General features: G+C 45.9%; 1 protein-coding gene across 1 annotated transcript in view; it reads left to right on the forward strand.

Annotated features, from left to right (window-relative positions):
• Positions 1–17,578, forward strand: part of Ctnnbl1 (catenin beta like 1) — a 192,736-nt gene that overhangs the window by 41,729 nt on the left and 133,429 nt on the right. Inside the window, exons 2-3 of the mRNA XM_004666678.2 lie at positions 7,847–8,035; positions 12,869–12,975. Of these exons, the coding sequence (XP_004666735.1) occupies positions 7,847–8,035; positions 12,869–12,975 (296 nt within the window). The remainder of the gene's footprint in view (positions 1–7,846; positions 8,036–12,868; positions 12,976–17,578) is intronic.

Raw genomic sequence — 17,578 nt, forward strand, 5'->3', positions numbered from 1 at the left:
TAAGCTGGTATTTGTATCTTCCACCTTAAATTTCTTAGTTCTTCCCTTTTGTTTGGTTTTAGGCAGTTTAGCAGTATGTTGTAGCTCACTGGGTAGATCCTTTTCTGATTATCTGAGCTCCTTATTGCTGGTTGAAAAATTCCCAGCTTATTTCAAGGTTATGGACAGCTTTTGTTGATGTCTTTTATTTCCCTAATAGAATTTTCTTCTGCTATTGTGAAATTATCTTTCATGAATTATCTCTCCTCCTTACCAGGTAACTTGGAATGCTGAGCTATATTTAGATGCACACACGCACATTTATACTGTTTTACCCTGATATAAATGTGCTGTTCGCATTAATAATTGCATGGTGTTTTCATAATTTATCATAATGATACCATTATTGCTTATTATAGAAGTTCTCTTTCTCCCCCACCCCCACCCCAAGTCTAATTGAGGTCGAGGCAGACCATAAATGTGATAATATAGATTGCATGCTCAGAGGAAATGGAGTTGGCTTCATAGTGGAGTTTTAATTTAGGATTCGTTCTGGTGATGTAGCCTCTTCCTATGGTACATTACTTTGAGCCCAGTATAACTGCATGTTCTCATAGCCCCTCATTATAGCTGCAGCTTCTCACTGCTTTTTAATTAAAAAAATAGAGAGGGGGGAATGAAACCTAAAGCTTAGGTTGGATATTGTCTGGGTACGCAGGGAGTATTGCAGACAGATTGCTTATTTCATTTTTTAACTCTTTCAAAGCTTTCACGGAGATGTCTTGATTTCTATTTCCAAGGTGGAGGTAGATGGAGACACAGGTGTGCACAAATGTATACACACGCACACACACACTCACACACACAAGCACACAATAAGATTATTGAAAATTTAATAGTTTGTGTGCATTATCACTAATAAGGTCTCCTGTAAGCTTTCAGTAAGTGAAGTCCGTTTAGTGTCAAGAAGGTCACCAGTCATGTGGTTGGGTGGTGCCAAGTGCTTAGAGAGCCTTTTCTCTGCATTTGGGAGTCAGGCAGGCAATGTAAGTTGTAAAACCCTTGCAAGGCTGTTCTGGTGAATCTGAAGTTAAGAGTTAGCCATTTTTCTCTAGTCCTGTGGGCAGCTGAAACAGAGAAATGACTTTGTTAAGTGCAGTTGCTTTTGTCATCCCTTCATGTTGAGGGATACCAAATACCTTTCAAGTACCAAAGGCAATTGTTCTCCAGAGATGACTGGTGAGAAAGGTTCAGGCCTTCTGGAGTGGTTGTGTGTGACGTAAGAGGAGCTTGGCCTGAGCTGCTGACCTCTGGCAGGCTGTGAGTCCCTTTCTGGAACAACAGCTCTTTGGCTCCCTTCAGTGACATCTGTTTGACAGTGCTGACCACTTCTTTTTTTTTTTTTTTTTTTCCTTGATTTTTCGAGGTAGGGTCTCACTCTAGCCCAGGCTGACCTGGAATTCACTATGGAGTCTCAGGGTGGCCTAGAACTCACGGCAATCCTCCTACCTCTGCCTCCCGAGTGCTGGGATTAAAGCCATGCGCCACCACGCCCGGCTTCTTCTTACTATTTTTTCTTTGATAATCAGTGGCTCTTTCAGTGGTGTGTACATCAGAGAAACATGGTCAAGGAACTTACTTCTAGGAGAGGGTTTGGTATCTCTTCATAGGGGTTTCTCATAGCTGGGAACTCCAGCCTCCTCATCTTTTTCTTTTTTTAAATATTTTATTATTTTATTTATTTATTTGAGAGAAAGACATGGGGTGGGGAGAGAATGGCCACTCCAGGGCCTCCATCCTTTTTTTTCTTTTTCAAGATAGGGTCTTGCTGTAGCCCAGGCTGACCTGTAATTCACCATGTAGTCTCAGGGTGGCCTCGAATTTATGGCAGTCCCCATACCTCATCCTTCCAAGATTAAAGACGTGTGCCACCACGCCTAGAGGGACTCCAGCTTTCTGAGAGTCCTGCTGCATCCAGGGCCATTGGGAAGTGGTTCCTGTTTGGCTTTAGCAGGAAGGAGAGGCTCCTGTGTCCCTGTGCTGCTCTGTAAGGCAGCCACAAAACGGCCTGGGCTGTACTGACCTGGACCTCAAATAGAAATGTGTACCAGCTGCTAAGGATTTAGTTAGTATGAAACAGAAGGTGACTTAGCAGTTTTTCACTATTGACTACACATTAAAGTGATGATATAATGGACTAAATAAAATATATTGTGAAAACTCATTTTACCGACTTTCTTTTACTTTTCCAAACATGACTACTGAAATGTCAAATTTTGTCATTGGTGTGTATTATATTTTGATTGTCATCGCCTGCTGAGCTCTGTCTGACAGCAAGGCAGTGTCTGTCTTCTGTGCACATACGTGCCCAGTTCCTAGTACAGGGCCTCAGACACTGTCAGCACTTAGTAAATACTCGCAGAAGAAATTAATCCCATCCTTTATAACTAAGCGTGGTGAGATCCCAGAAAAGAGTAGAAACTTCTCTATTGGGAATGTTAGGTTTTTTTTTTGTTTTTTTTTTAAGGGACAATGGAAGGTTGAGAAGAAGAACAAAGAGTTCTTTTTTATTTTTTTGGTTTTTCAAGGTAGGTTCTCACTTTAGCTCAGGCTGACCTAGAATTCACTATGTAGTCTCAGGGTGACCTCGAATTTACGGCGATCCTCCTACCTCTGCCTCCTGAGTGCTGGGATTAAAGGCGTGCACCACCATGCTTGGTGTTCTTCAGATTTCTGCTGTGGGGGAAAGAAATGCTGAAAAACATACCAGGGACTTTGCCCAGCATACCCCTGTGGGAGGAGAGGGAGATGGTGGTGGCTGAGTAGGCAAGGGAGCCATGTCAGTGTCCTGACAGATGTTAAAGGTTGGCTCCAGAGGAGTATAAGCTGAGTGTAAGGGGGGGGGAGGGAGGGAGGGAGTGTGTGTGTGTGTGTGTGTGTGTGTGTGCATGCATGCATGCATGCGATAAGAAAGGGCAGGAGCAGACAGTCATGAGCATAAAAGGGGCTTCTTAGGACACTAGTCAGAAGGATGGTGAAACTGTTCTTGTGTCCAGAACCCATACTGGCCCTGCCTCGCCCTCTCACTCGGCCCAGCAGGAAGCCTGAGATTGTTCTAATTAGCTGACCACTCCCCAATGCTTAAAATGATAAAAATCGGGCAGGAGAGATGGTTTAGTGGTTAAGTGCGTGCCTGTGAAGCCTAAGGACCCCGGTTCAAGGCTCGATTCCCCAGGACCCACATTAGCCAGATGCACAAGGGGGCGCATGCATCTGGAGTTCGTTTGCAGTGGCTAGAGACCCTGGCATACCCATTCTCCCTCTCTCTCTCTCTCTCTCTCTCTCTGCCTCTTTGTCTCTCACTCTCAAATAAATAAATGAAAATAAACAAAAAAAATTAAAAACTTAAAAAAAGATAGAAATCTTTCATAGATTATGTTTTGAGTTTATGATTTAACTAACAGTGTTTTCATCTAACCAAAGACTTTTATGGCTTTATTTGTGGGTGGATATTAGTTGCCTCAAAGCTGTGTCAGTGAGAGCCCCATAATGATGGTGGGGGGGGTCACACTTTTCAGAGACACACTCAGCTTCAGGAGGGATCAGGTTGTCTCTGCAAGCATCACTGAAAAATCTCAGGCATCCTGTTCCTTCCTTATAAGCAGAACTGTTCACTACTTCTGGTCTCCAGGGATGTGATGGATTAAAGTTCTGCAGAAGGAAAGTGCTATTTCGGTGGGTGGAGATTAGTAGCGGTGAACATGAAACTCCTCCTCTAACCTTTGCAAGTGCTTTAAAGAAGTGGGTGGGAAGCTGTGTTCCAAAGAGACACCCCCCATCCCCCCATCATTTCTCCTTGGTGACAGTCTTTAGCTTTCTCCCCTTAATCGTGGCTCACTGCCTTTCCTCTCTGCCCTCTGAAATAAACAATCCCGCGGTCTCTCTCTGTGGAGAGCTCTGCAGCCCGCGCCCTGCCTTGGCTGCTGCAGCTGGCTCCAGCTAATCAGAAGCCCAGCAGGATTTGGTTTATGAGCCTGAAAGAATTCGAGTTCCCGGGGAAGAAGTTCCTTACCTGCTGGGGAGCTACAGATTTCCTGTTTGAAGCTCCTCCAGGACGAAGCGACTTTCCATCCCCCTTTCACGTGAAGACTGCCACCTTGGCTTCTCCCCTACCCCAGATCTCTTACCCACCCTTTTTCTTTTCTTTTCTTTTCTTTTTTTTTAGGGTAGAGCAGTAGGTTTTTGTATGTAAGGAAATGGGTGTGATCATAAGAGATGATCTGTCCCAGAGAGACCCAGAAGAGTACAAAATAGCAGGTGGTACCCCACAAATTAAATGTGTCTAATATGGGTCTTCCTAGCAGTGTCATCTGCTCAGAGGCACTGAAGCACCTGGCATAGAGAGCCAGCAGGGTACACCCATACGGAGAGAATGACTTTCTACCCCTGGCGGAGTGCAATCCAGCGCCAGTCACAAGGCGCGATGTGCGATGCGCGTGATGGAAATTCGTCTGTTATTACCAGACACCTTAGCAGGCTGCCAGTGAGCATGTATTTGGTAGTCACCTAGCAGCACATCACAGTGGCACGCCACCCGTGGGTACAAAAGGAGAAGCTCATCAAGGATCCCGTCACAAGCGTTTTTGTCTGGGAAGACAGAATCCTGTGCCTTGCCTCACAGTGATAATTTTGTGTATCCGTTTACTTAGTAGTTCTACTTTGGAGTGTTTTCCCTTTAGAAGCAGCCTTTTGAAGTTCACGTGAGGAAAAAAGACGATACTCCCCATTTGCACTGTAGGAAACTGTGGCTTAGAGAGATAGGTAGACAGTATGCCCAGTTGTGCTTGCTAGGTACAGTGGGTCACTAAAGCTGATTCCTTCTAAGTAAAACCTCATAGCCTTTGAGCAACCTTTCTTTTCTCTAGCTTTGGTAACCACCCTTCTAGTCTCTACCTCTGAGATACCACATAGCTCAGTGGTTAAATGCACTTGCTTGCAAACCCTGTCAGCAAGGGTTCAGCTCCCCAGTACTCACCTAAAATGAGGTGCACCAAGTAGCAAATGCATCTGGAACTTGTTCACAGCAGCAAGAGGCCCTTATGCACTCATACTCTCATTCTCTCTCAATTTTATTATTTATTTATTTTGATTTTTTGAGGTAGGGCCGCACTGTGGTCCAGTCTGACCTGGAATTAACTCTGTAGTCTCAGGGTGGCCTTGAACTCATGGCGATCCTCCTACCTCGGCCTCCCGAGTGCTGGGATTAAAGGCGTGTGCCACCATGCCCAGCTCAATTTTATTTTTTTAAAAAGAGGCCCCAATATAAGCCAGATCATGTGGTATTTCTTTCTGTGCCTGCCTTATTTGACTTAGCCTCACAGTCCTCCAGGTTCATCCAAACTGGTATCCACACACAGTGGATGGAATGACAGAACCGCTACTTTTGTTAATGATAGAAGTCTGTTCTTATCGCTGACTGGTACTCCACTCCTATTTTATTTCCCTTTCTTCATGTCTTGACAGATACACCAAGGTTGCTTCCATATCTTACCCACTATGAGCAGTGCTATAGTGAACACAGGAGTACAGCTATCTCTCTGGTGTGTTGATTTCACTTTCTTCTTTTTTCAAATATTTTTATTTTTATTATTTATTTCACAAAGACAGTGGGGGAGAGAGAGAGAGAGAATGGGCACGCCAGGGCCTCCAGCCACTGCAAACGAACTCCAGATGCTTGTGCCCCCTTGTGCATCTGGCTAATGTGGGTCCTGGGGAATCCAACCTGGTTCCTTTGGCTTTGCAGGCAGAGGCCTTAACCTCTAAGCCATCCCTCCAGACTTGATTTCACTTTCTTTGGGTATATACCCAGAAGTGAGATGGCTGGATCACATGGCAGTTCCGTTTTTGGTTTTGTGAAGAACCTCCATGCTGTTTTCCATAATGGCCAAGTTCGTTTCCATTTCCACCCATGGGAATGAACTCCTCCTCCTCAGCTGTTCTAAAGGATGTGAGGTGGTGGACCCCATGCTTTTCATTTACATTTTCCTCATGAGTAATGGTGGGCAACTTTTCATTATTTATCTGTTGGCCATTCCTATATATTCTATTATTATTTATCATCATCATTATTTGTGCATGTGTGTATGTGTGAGGCTTGTGGGGCGCACACAACATGGTGCATTTGTGGAGGTCAGAGAACAACCTTGAAGGAGCCGGCCTCTTCTCTCACCTTTTTATTTCCCCCCTGAGGTAGGGTCTCTCTTTCGCCCAGGCTGACCTGGAATTCACTATGCAGTCTCATAGGAGCCTTGAACTCATTGCAGTTCTCCTCCCTCTGCCTCTCTAGTGCTGGGATTTAAGGCATGCACCACCATGTCCCACTTTCCCCTTCTTGATTTTATTTTATATACTTGAGAGAAAGAGAGAGGATAGACATGCCAGGGCCTCCAGCCCCTGCAGATGAACTCCAGACATATGTGGGTCCCCAAGCTTCATAGCCAAATGCCTTAATCTCTGAGCCATCTCTCCAGCCCTCATCTTTTTGAGATGTGGTTTCTTTTGGATTTTTTTTTTTTTTTTTTTTTTTTTGCTGCATGTGTGTGTTAGTCTAGCTGGTCCACAAGCTTCCAGACTGTTCTGACTCTGCCTCCCCTTGCCATAGGATCACAGATGCATGTGCCACTGCCTCTGGCTTTCCATGAGTGCTGGGGAATTGAGCTCTGGCTAGTAGACTTGCAAGTGTCTTTAACCACTGAGCTCTGTCCCCAGCATGTTCTTTTGAGAAATGGCTATTGAGTCATTTGCCTGGCCTGTGTCCTTCTACACTTTGTGTTATAGAATTTGAAGTTCACAGGGCTGGAGAGATTGCTCAGCGGTTAAGAGACTTGTCTGCAGACCTGAGTTTGATTCCCCATTACCCACATAAAGCCAGATGACACTGGGCATGGTGGCCCACACTTTTAATCCTAGCACTTGGGAGACAGAGGTAGGAGGATCACCATGAGTTTGAAGCCATCCTGAGACTATACAGTGAATTCTAAGTCAGCTTACACTAGAGCGTGACCCTACCTCAAAAAACTAACTAACTAACTAACTAACTAACTAACTTACTAACTAACTAAAGTAAGCAAGCCAGATGAACAAAGTGGTTCATACATCTGGAGTCCACTTACAGCAGCTGGAGTCCCTGGCACACCCATTCTCTCTGTCTCTCCTCTGTCGCTTTCTCTGTGCTTGCAAATAAAAAAAATTTTTTTAATGGGAAAAAAAAATTGAAGTGCAATAGACCATTGGAAGTTATGTATGTAATATTCTCTGTTTGAACTATTTCTGAGGGACTGTAAAAGAAGATGGATTTGAAACTGTGCCAAGGAGGTGGGGGCTGGGGATTGTATCCTGGAAGTGATCCTAACCAGGTATCCACACATCATACATAGTTGCTTTCTACCTTGTGATTTCTGTGTACACAGGAACTTTTGTGAAGTGGTACAACTGTATAACCAAAAAATATTCCATTAAAATCTCTGTTAGATGGACATGGTAGCACATGCCTTTAATCCCAATACTCGGGAGGCAGAGGTAGGAGGAGCGGCCAGCCTGAGACTGCAGAGTGAATTTCAGGTCAGCCTGGATTAGAGTGAGACCCTACCTCAAACAAACAAACAAAAATCTTACTGTTGATGGCACATTTGCAGAATCATTAAGGGTCTAAAAAATGACCTATAGAGCCTTACTTTGTTCTCTGGGGAAGAGTGTGAGCGGTGGCACTTTTCTGTCACAGAATTCTTGGAAATGTTTAGAATGTTTCTATCCACGCGCATTTCTTTTCCAATTTTGACATCTTGTATTTCTTTTCTGTCTGTCTCAGCCCAACAGGGGCACAAAACGTCCCCGGGATGATGAGGAAGAGGAGCTGAAAACACGTCGCAAGCAGGCTGGTCCCCGAGAGCGTGGCCGCTATCGCGAGGAAGAAACAACTGCAGTTGAAGAAACAGATGATGACAAAAAACGACTGCTCCAGATTATTGACCGAGACGGCGAGGAGGAAGAGGAGGAGGTACTGTGGCCGAGCTGGGTGGAGGCGGCGGAGACGCTGGACCTGGGGACCTGGAGGCTGAAGGCCCCAGCCTCATTAGTAAAATGGAGTTCAGGAAGAGTGTTGATGGGAAGGTTAGGTGGGTAGTGGAGTCCGGGAAGGGTTTGCAGTGTGTAAAGAATGTCAGACTCTTAAGAGACTATTCCAGATAATGTGTAAATCCAGGCTCCTAGGGAACAGAAAGGAAGGGTGATTGCTGCTGACCAGAAAATGTCAAGGGCTTCCTTCCTGACTAGCCATTCTGAGGACATGTAGAAGACACTTTTTAAATGTTTTTTAAGTATTTTATTTTTATTTATTTATTTGACAGAGAAGAGGGAGAGAGAGAATGGGCAGGCCAGGGCCTCCAGCCACTGCAAACGAACTCCAGTCATGTGCACCCCCTTGTGCATGTGGCTAACATGGGTCCTGGGGAATCAAACCTGGGTCCATTGGCTAAGCCATACCTCCAGCCCAGAAGACACTTTTTAAAAAAAAAATGTAGTCCATGGACTTTGTCCGTCACTCATGTGGTAGGAGGGCTTTTGGTCAGAAGAGTGAAGTTCCAGGTGCTGTTGGATTTGGTGTGACTGAGGCGTAGTGACACATGTCTGTAACCCACCACTCAGGAGCTGAAGAGGGATTGCTTGAGCCCAGGAGGTCAAGGCCAGCCAAGGCCATATAGCAACACCCTTTCTGGGGAGGAGGAAAAAAAGGGTTGGAGAGATTGCTGAGTGGTTAAAGCTCTTATCTACAAAGCCAAAAGACCCAGGTTTGAGTCTTTAGTACCCGTGTAAAGCCAGATACTGGCACGTGCATCTGGAGTTGGTTTGCAGTGTCTAGAGGCCCTGGTATGCTCATTCTCTCTCTCTCTTTGTCGATTTGCTTATTTCTCTCTCAAGTAAATTATATATATGTATATTTATGTATTTAAAATGGCAAACATCCAAACCCACAGTAGTTTATGGAAGGAGATGCCTTTAGCCTTTCTATGGGATATTTATTTATTTTGTTTGTTTTTTGAGGTAGGGTCTCATTCTAGCTCAGTCTGACCTGGAATAAACTCTGTAGTCTCAGGGTGGCCTTGAACTCATGGCAATCCTTCTACCTCTGCCTCCTGAGTGCTGGGGTTAAAGGTGTGCGCTAGCACGCCCGGCTTCTATGGGCTATTCTTCAAGGTGTCTTTGGGTGCTTGCACTCTCTCTTTTGACTCCAGGTCCTCTCTTGGAATTCTGATCTCTTCCCATTCAGCTCTCTGGCCAGATGTTTCTCTCTCCTTGACGTCTGTCCCATCTCTGAGGTGGTCATACAAGCCAGATTCTCTTACCATCTCATTCTTTCTCTATCTTCTTTTTACAGCATGTGTCATGATTTGGAATTCTTATTTATTTCACTTGTTTGTTTTCCTCTACTCCGCCTCGTGAAAACAGGAACTGGCTTTGTTTTATTCAGTTATGTCTCTGGCACTCAGAGCAATACCTGGCTCTTGGTAGGTCCTTAATAAATATTTATTGAATGAATAAATGAATGAAGCAGAGAAGCCTCAAGGTAAAATATCAGTGATTAAAAACAAAATGACCTTGCTTTGTGTCTTTTTAAATCCTAAGTGTTTGCTTGTACATTATTTCACTCTGCAGTTTTGCTCAATATGAATTATGGAAATAGATTCTTAAGAGCCAGCTGTTTTCTTAGTTCTCTCAAAGACACGATACTAACTTTGGATTTTAAAAATGATGTAAAGCTGGGCATGGTGGCGCGCACCTTTAATCCCAGCACGTGGTGGTAGGAGGATCACTGTGATTTCAAGGCCAGCCTGAGATTACATAGTGAATTCCAGGTCAGCCTGGGCTAGACAGCAACTTTCTCCTCCTTGGGGCTTGGGCCAGTGCTAATTTGGGGCTCTGCACCGAATAGATGATGGCACTTGGGGAGTCTGTGATAGGAGAGGGCTCTGAGCTCTAAAGTTTCTTCCCCGAGGGCAGCAGACTCACAGGGCTCACACCAACCTATGTGCAGCCCGGGTCCCCTCCTTCCTTCACGGGCTTCCGCTTAGTTGGCCTGCCCTGCGGTGGTGGTTCCTCAGTAGGTGTAATTCCCGGGGAGAGCAAGGCTGATCTGGAGGCTGGGACAGTGGCTGTCATAGGTAAGTGGTTTCTAGGCCGGAAGACAGAAATGTCATGGGAGAGCAGCCCTTCAGTTAAGGGATAGGGAGAAAGAGATCGCTTTGTAAAAATGACACATGGAAGGCTATGAGTCCAGGAGTTACTTTCTTGCAGCTGCCAGAGTCCCCTTTGATGAAAAACAAGTGATGCTTGCCCCTGTGAAGTCACGTGCACCCATAAAATATTATTGTCCTTTTTGTGCAACATCACCAACATTCATCTTTCTGAACTCTCCCGCTGGTTTCTGACATTGAGCTATTGGAGAGACTGCTGTGGCCAGTGACTGAGAATGATAATTGGATTCCCCCAGTGCTGGAGAGGAATTAGAGGAGGGAAGGCCAAACCCCGGAGAGACTGGGATTTGGAAATCCCACAAGAGCTGTTCTCTCACACACAGGCTTTTCCATAGGCTGGGCGCCATGCTAGTGAGGGCAGGAAAAGCATGGCCAGAGAGGTGGCTTGGAAGTGACTTTCCTTTCCTAGAACACAGCACGACGTTGGCTAAGCCTACTAGTGTGTTGTGTGCACCGAGACTCATGCTGTTGACAGTGGCAGCATACATTACTGTGGTTTACCCATTTTATGTGTATAACCTGTTTGGGTCATTTCTGTGACCTTGAGAGACACAGGAAACATTTTCATCCCAGTCTTCCCAACCCCCATTCTTCTTTTGAGCTGATCTTCACTGGGTACCTGCTGTGTGCCAGGCATTGAGAATCAACCATGAACTAGTTAGTATCCATGGGTGATCAACCAGGGCATTTACCTTGCTTTACCCTGGTTTAAAGTTGGGGAGACTAGATGGGCCAGATCTTCCTTCTGTAGGTCACGTGAAGGATTTGGGATCTTGTTCTAAATGCCAGATGGATGAATTGAGTACAGATGTGTGGGTGAGAGTTAGCTGGACTTGCGGAGGGTTTGAGGGATATATTTAGTCTAGTTCTGTCACTGTGCTGGTTAATAGGTAATGAAGCTAGGCTGTGAGTCTTGGCCAAGCCAGGACACCAACTTTGGCCTTGGAAGCCGTCTTGGAACTGTTGACCCTGTAGAAGGGGTGGGGGCCTAGCAGGCTGCCTCATGGTCATCAGTAAAATCGAAGAACCGTGTCATGCCCGAAAGGAGTGCTCAGGCACCTTGCACTTAAACTCCAATAGAGGAACATCAAGATTTAATAATAAAATAATAGCTAGCATTTTCTGGATGCTTATAAAATCATGGATGATTCAGTGCTCTCCAATCGGATCTACTTCGGGTTCTCCTAATAGCAGCTTCTTTATTGCCGCTGGGTATGAGTTATGGTCAGTGGCTACAAGCTGGGGCGCTGGGAGCTGGGAGCGTGTTAGAGGCAGGGGGCATTGCAGCATATCAGTTTAAACCAAAATGCCAGCCCTAGATAAAACAGGCTAAAATTTCTGTGTAGTTTTGAGGGAAAGATGTTCTGTCTATAAATATTCATTTTATTTACTTTGGGTATTATTTCCGTGATGAAGCAAGAACATTCTATGGGTCTATTATTTTTTAAGCGCTACCTCTGGGCAAGGTTGCTGGTATTTATTTATTTACTTATTTTATCTTTTGGCTTTTTCAAGGTAGGGCTTCACTTCAGCCCAGGCTGACCTGGAATTCACTATGTAGTCTCAGACTGACCTCCAACTGACAGTGATCCTCCTACCTCTGCCCCCAAGAGCTGGGATTAAAGGTGTGCACCGCCATGCCTGGCTTATTTACTTATTTTTGCTTGTGCCATATAGTTGTGGCTGGCTTAGAACCAATTGTGTACACTACACTGGCCTCAGACTTGTGGCTGTCCTGTGTTTTTCTCCTGAGTGATTACAGGCACATACCACCATATCTGGTTACTTTTGTTTTTGTTTGTGTGTTTTACATACTTGTTTTCTGTGTTGTGAGACAGGATCTCACTATGTGACATAGGCTGGCCTTGAACTCAAGATCCTCCTGCTACATTCTCTCAAGGGCTGGGATTATAGGCATGTGCCACCACACCTGGCTCAAGGTTAGCTAATTCGTTAGTGCCATACCAGGGTTCCAGGTGTTCACCTGACTTCTTTTCAGTATCTTGTAAGGACTGGACACAGAAATGTATGCGAACTGCTAAGCAGTGGCGATAGCTAATTACCAACCGTTCTTCCGTGGTGGGTGCTGCAAAAACCGGCTGTGGCATGGATTTGGCCTATGAACTATAGTTTGCCACCCCTGTTGTGGGGAAAAAAAAAAAACCTGACTAAGGGTTTGCTTTTTGAGCAAGTTCTTTTGAACTTCTGAGTCTTGTCTTACCTGTACAACAAAGGAAATAGGCAAGATTACATGAGTGTGGAGTCCTAATATTTGGTATCAATGCTCTCTCTGTGCTACACGGTATGCCCCCGAAGTCTTTGCTCGATGGCCTGCAATACCTCAGACTGAATTTCCTGTGTGTTAGACACTGGCCATTATATGTGACACCCAGAAGGATCCACAGAAGCATGTGACATAGACCCTGACAGCCGTGCTAGTCAGGGAGACACAGAGTGTTGTACATTGACCAGGAAGGTCCCTGGCAGAGGGAGGTGGACATGAGAGCCACAGTAAAGGAGTGGTAGTGAAGGTGAGGTGCCTGTGTCCTGACGCTGCTGCCCTTGTCCCTCTGTGCCAGGAGGAGCCACTGGATGAAAGCTCGGTGAAGAAGATGATCCTCACCTTTGAAAAGAGATCCTACAAGAACCAGGAGTTGCGGATCAAGTTTCCAGACAACCCCGAGAAGTGAGGCTGTGTTTTGTTGCCATGTCCTATTCTCCCATTTGTCCAACTTGTTTCTTTTGTTGGCTTTGGTTTCTGTGATTCCTTCGGGACTCCCAGGCTGACCCACCTGTTTGAGAAGTCACGGGAAGGACTCAGGGACTGAGTCACTGGTGCTTAGGTGTGAATTATTATGGCAGACTGGCCTGAGAATCTCATGTCCTAGCTGGCTTCCCCCTCCACCATCAGTGATCACGTCAGCACATGCTTCCATCCAGGAGAGTGCATGGTTTCCATGTGTGGTTGGTCAGGCACTCCCTGACAATGATCACCACTACACTTCCAGACTCCCAGAAAGAAGGCAGTAGTTCAGTACTCCAGGCTGGCAGAACATTTCAAAAAGCGAAGTTCTCAGCTTGCAGCATTGGGCCAGCCTTATAAGCAGGCTGTCCTGAGGGGCCACCCTGCTATGCTGATTTATTTGTGCATTGTTCTCGGTGCTCTAAGAAAACCAGCCAGGGCTGTCAAGTGAGAGAAAGCTTTACTGCTAGAAAATGCCAAAAGCTTCTGGGGTTCAGTGGATGTGCATGTGATCCCACAAGATCTTCCTGGTCACTTTCCCTTAGCTTCAGGTGTCTCATCTCTAAGGACACAAAGTTGTTGGGACAATTACATGAGAACAGTGACCAGTGTCCATCTCAGCACCTGCATGTGGTAGCTGCTCATGAAACAAATGGTAGTTAATACATTGTTTCTGTGAGAGACCTGGCATCTTTCACTTTGTCTTTAATCCCAACTAAAAGACTTTTTTATATATAATTTTTTTTTTTTTTGGCATTTGTATTAGTTCTTTTCTCATTGCTGTGAACAGATACCCAACTAGAGCATCTTAAGGAAGGGAAAGGATTTAGTTTCAACAGAAAGTTTCATGGTGGGGATGACATGGCATGAGCAGAGATGGTCATGTTGCAACAAGAAGGACCAGGCTACAAAACCTCAGTGCCTGCCCCTCAGTGACCCACTGCCTCCAGCAAGAGTCCATTTCCAGAGGTTCCACAACTTTCCCAGGCAACATCACTAGCTGGGGACCAAGTGTTCACTCAAGAGCATACTGGGGGACATTCAACATTCAAGCCACAACTGTATGTATGTGTGTGGGTATATGGTGTACATGTGCATATGCTTGTTCATATTGTGTGAGCCCACGTGTATATGTGTTGGTGTGGAGTCAGAAGTCAACTTTGAGTGTCTGCCACCCAAGTTTCTGAGACAAGACCTCTCACTGAACCCGAAGCTCACGATTCACCCGGACTAGCTAGGCAGCAAGTCTCGGGGATTCCTCCTGCCACCACCTCCCTAGTGCTCCATTACGGGCACGCTCGTGCGGTCCTTGTCATCTTTGTTAACATCTCCATCACCTGGAAGCTGAGGGCACATCATTGGAAGCTGTGCCGTAGGCTCAGCATACTGGCAGTGTAAGAACTCACTTTATCCGTTACACTCCGTCATTGCCTGTGCCCACTTGGCAGATACCCTTCAGTGAGTTTATGCCTGTCATGGTCACCACCTACCCCTAGCTCCCATTGTTGCCCTGCTGGTAGAGTTCATTACCTACTTTTAAGGAAAAAAATTAAAAAGGTGTTTTGGAGGCTAGAGAGATGGCTAAGTGGTTAAATAACTTCCTACCCAAGCATGAAGGCCCGAGGAGCCCTGGGACTGTCCTAATTTAAATCTTCAGATGCCATGTAAACCAGCTGGGCATGGCCACATGCTCCTGCAATCCCAGTCCTGCAGGAGACCAGAGTCTGGAGAGTTGTGGTACCCCTACTAACTCCAGAATTACTAGAAGGAAACCCCAGCTCAAAAGAACATTAGGCAGAAGAGCAATGGGACAGTTCACTCGGTACTCCCCTCTGGCCTCTGAATGCAAGCAGCCCTCACCTCAGGCTAGCCTATGGTGTGCATATACCACACCACACCACACCCACTACATTGTACACACATGCACGTGCACAGAAATAAAACCCAAACAAACAAAAGGGCTGGAGAGATGGCTTAGCAGTTTAGGTGCTTGCCTGTAAAGCCTAAGGACCCAGGTGCGATTCCCCAGTATCCACATAAGCCAGGTACACAAGGTAGTGCATGCATCTGAAATTCATTTGCAGTGGCTAGAGGCCCTGGCATGCCCATTCTGTCTCTGTCTCTATCTGTCTCTCTGTTTCTCTCAAATAAATTAAGTAAAGGTGTTTTTGTAAAATAAAAAACTGACAGTGTGGGCTGGAGAGATGGCTTAGCTGTTAAGCGCTTGCCTGTGAAGCCTAAGGACCCCGGTTCGAGGCTCGGTTTCCAGGTCCCACGTTAGCCAGATACACAAGGGGGCGCACGCGTCTGGAGTTCGTTTACAGAGGCTGGAAGCCCTGGCGCGCCCATTCTCTCTCTCTCCCTCTATCTGTCTTTCTCTCTGTGTCTGTCGCTCTCAAATAAATAAATTAAAAAAAAAAACTGACAGTGTTGTCCATTCAGAAAGAGTTTATATGCTATTTTAGTTTTTAAATTCAAACATGTGAAAATTGAAATTATGCCTAAAGAACTTTGTCATGTCATAGAGCAGATAGGAAGCTATATTGTGTTTTAACCTTGAGTTCTGGAATTCTTGCTGGTACAATGTCTGCTGTAATTCTCCAGACCAGCTAGGTGCAATTAAGATGAAAATTGCTAGAGCGTATTTGAATGAGACTTTCCAGTTGAGATCAGAAACATTCAGATTATTTCCCCACATATGTGATTGTCATTTGGATCGCATCCTCCTCAATGCCTCTCTTCATTTGCCTGCATTTCAGAATCTGCTGATAGCCGTCCCTCCACAGCCTCCTCTTGGCACTGTGTGCTCTTTTCCCAGGCGTCACCTCGAGTGTGCCATTCCCATACTAAGTCTCTTAGCTCTACCCTTCATTTTTGCAGGGACAGATTGGTTAGTGCTGTGATTCTCCAGCTTGACCCCTTTGCACCCTGGAATGCTTTTCTGAGAAAATTATAGAAAACACAAGAACAGAGCTGGAGAGAAGGCTCAGCAGTTAAGGAGCTTGCCTGCAAAGCCTAATGACCTGATTTGATTCCCTAGAACCCACTTAAAGCCAGATGCGCAAAGTAGCGCATGCAGCTAGAGTTTGTTTGCGGTGTCCATCCTCTGTTTGTCTCTCTGTTTCTCTCCATGTGCAAATAAATAAAGAAAAAGAGCCACTTCCGGACATGGTGGCACACACCTTTAATCCCAGTACTCAGGAGGCAGAGGTAGGAGGATTGCCATGAGTTCGAGGCCACCCTGAGACTACATAGTGAATTCCAGGTCAGCCTGGGCTAGAGTGAGAGTCTACCTCAAACAAACAAACAAAAAAAAAGAACATACCAGCACATCAGCCATCATCACATCCCGCTTTGTGAGACGTGCCCAAAAGAAGACAAATCATACCTTAAGATTCTTGCAATGAAAGTTTGCTCCTGACAGCTCCCCTACCACCCCCAAGGATCTCCAGCTGCCTCCAGGCCTCATCCTGGGGTGGCAGGACCACACCTGAGAACTGCTGGTTGGTTGGGCGGAGGGAGTGTCCTCTCCCAGCGATTGCTGTGGTGTGGCTGCATTGAGGAGCCATCGGGTTTTGTAGTACAGTGTTTATGAACTCTGAGGTCATTTGTTAATATTCACTCTCATGGTCGAAGGAGACTGGCCTGCTTGTTTGAAGCAAATGAACATGGGCAGGCTTGAAGAACATTCTGTGTCCTGTCAGATGGAGTCCCTGACCCCGTCGTCTGCCTGTGTGCTGTTTTAATATGTTGCTCTATTGCTTTCCCACTGCCTGTCCCCCAGCCCTTACCCTTACCCTTACCTTGCCTGCGAGTCACGTGTGGTGACGCTATGCCAACTCCCCAGAGACCGCCTCTGCAAACAGTACTATGTGCTTTAAATGAGTAGGCCGACTTTGTCAGCCAAGCAGAAGAGCATTGTCTTTGTGATAGCATAGCCAACTTGAGGGCACCTACTGTATGCCTGCAGTGACACCACTGGGCATTTCATATGTGTTAGCTCTTTTAAACGTCACTGTCATTCAGTTAGGAAGATAAGGACAGCAGGATTTAGAGATAAGCTGTTCATATTTTGTCTTTGACCAGGTGGGTGTTCCAGTGGCACTTTTTCTGGGCATCCTTACACTCAGTAGTGTGTATTTGGTGGTTTACATTTGTGTTAGGCTGGGAGCTCTGTGAGGCCAGACGTGGGGATTATTTTGTTACTTGTTACAGTCGTTCCTAGGGCAGTGCCCGGCACCTCATAAGCACTTGTTGGCACACTGTTCATGCTCTTACCCAGGTCAGGCTGTCCCAGTGCAGGACTGGCCACGTGTCTCATGACTCACATAGCTCTGGGCCCAGCAGTTTTTTCCACAGTGTACTTGCAATTGAATCCTCTGCTGGTCTGTTTTGTTTTGATAATTTTCAGACTTCCTAGACCTTAAAAACTTAGTCTTAGCTGGGTGTGGTGGTGCACACCTTTAATCCCAGCACTCAGGAGGCAGGGATAGGCGGACCACGGTGAGTTCAAGGCCACCCTGAGACTACATAGTGAATTCCAGGT

This window comes from Jaculus jaculus, chromosome 8, assembly GCF_020740685.1.
Source record: "Jaculus jaculus isolate mJacJac1 chromosome 8, mJacJac1.mat.Y.cur, whole genome shotgun sequence".
Taxonomy (NCBI): Eukaryota; Metazoa; Chordata; class Mammalia; order Rodentia; family Dipodidae; genus Jaculus; species Jaculus jaculus.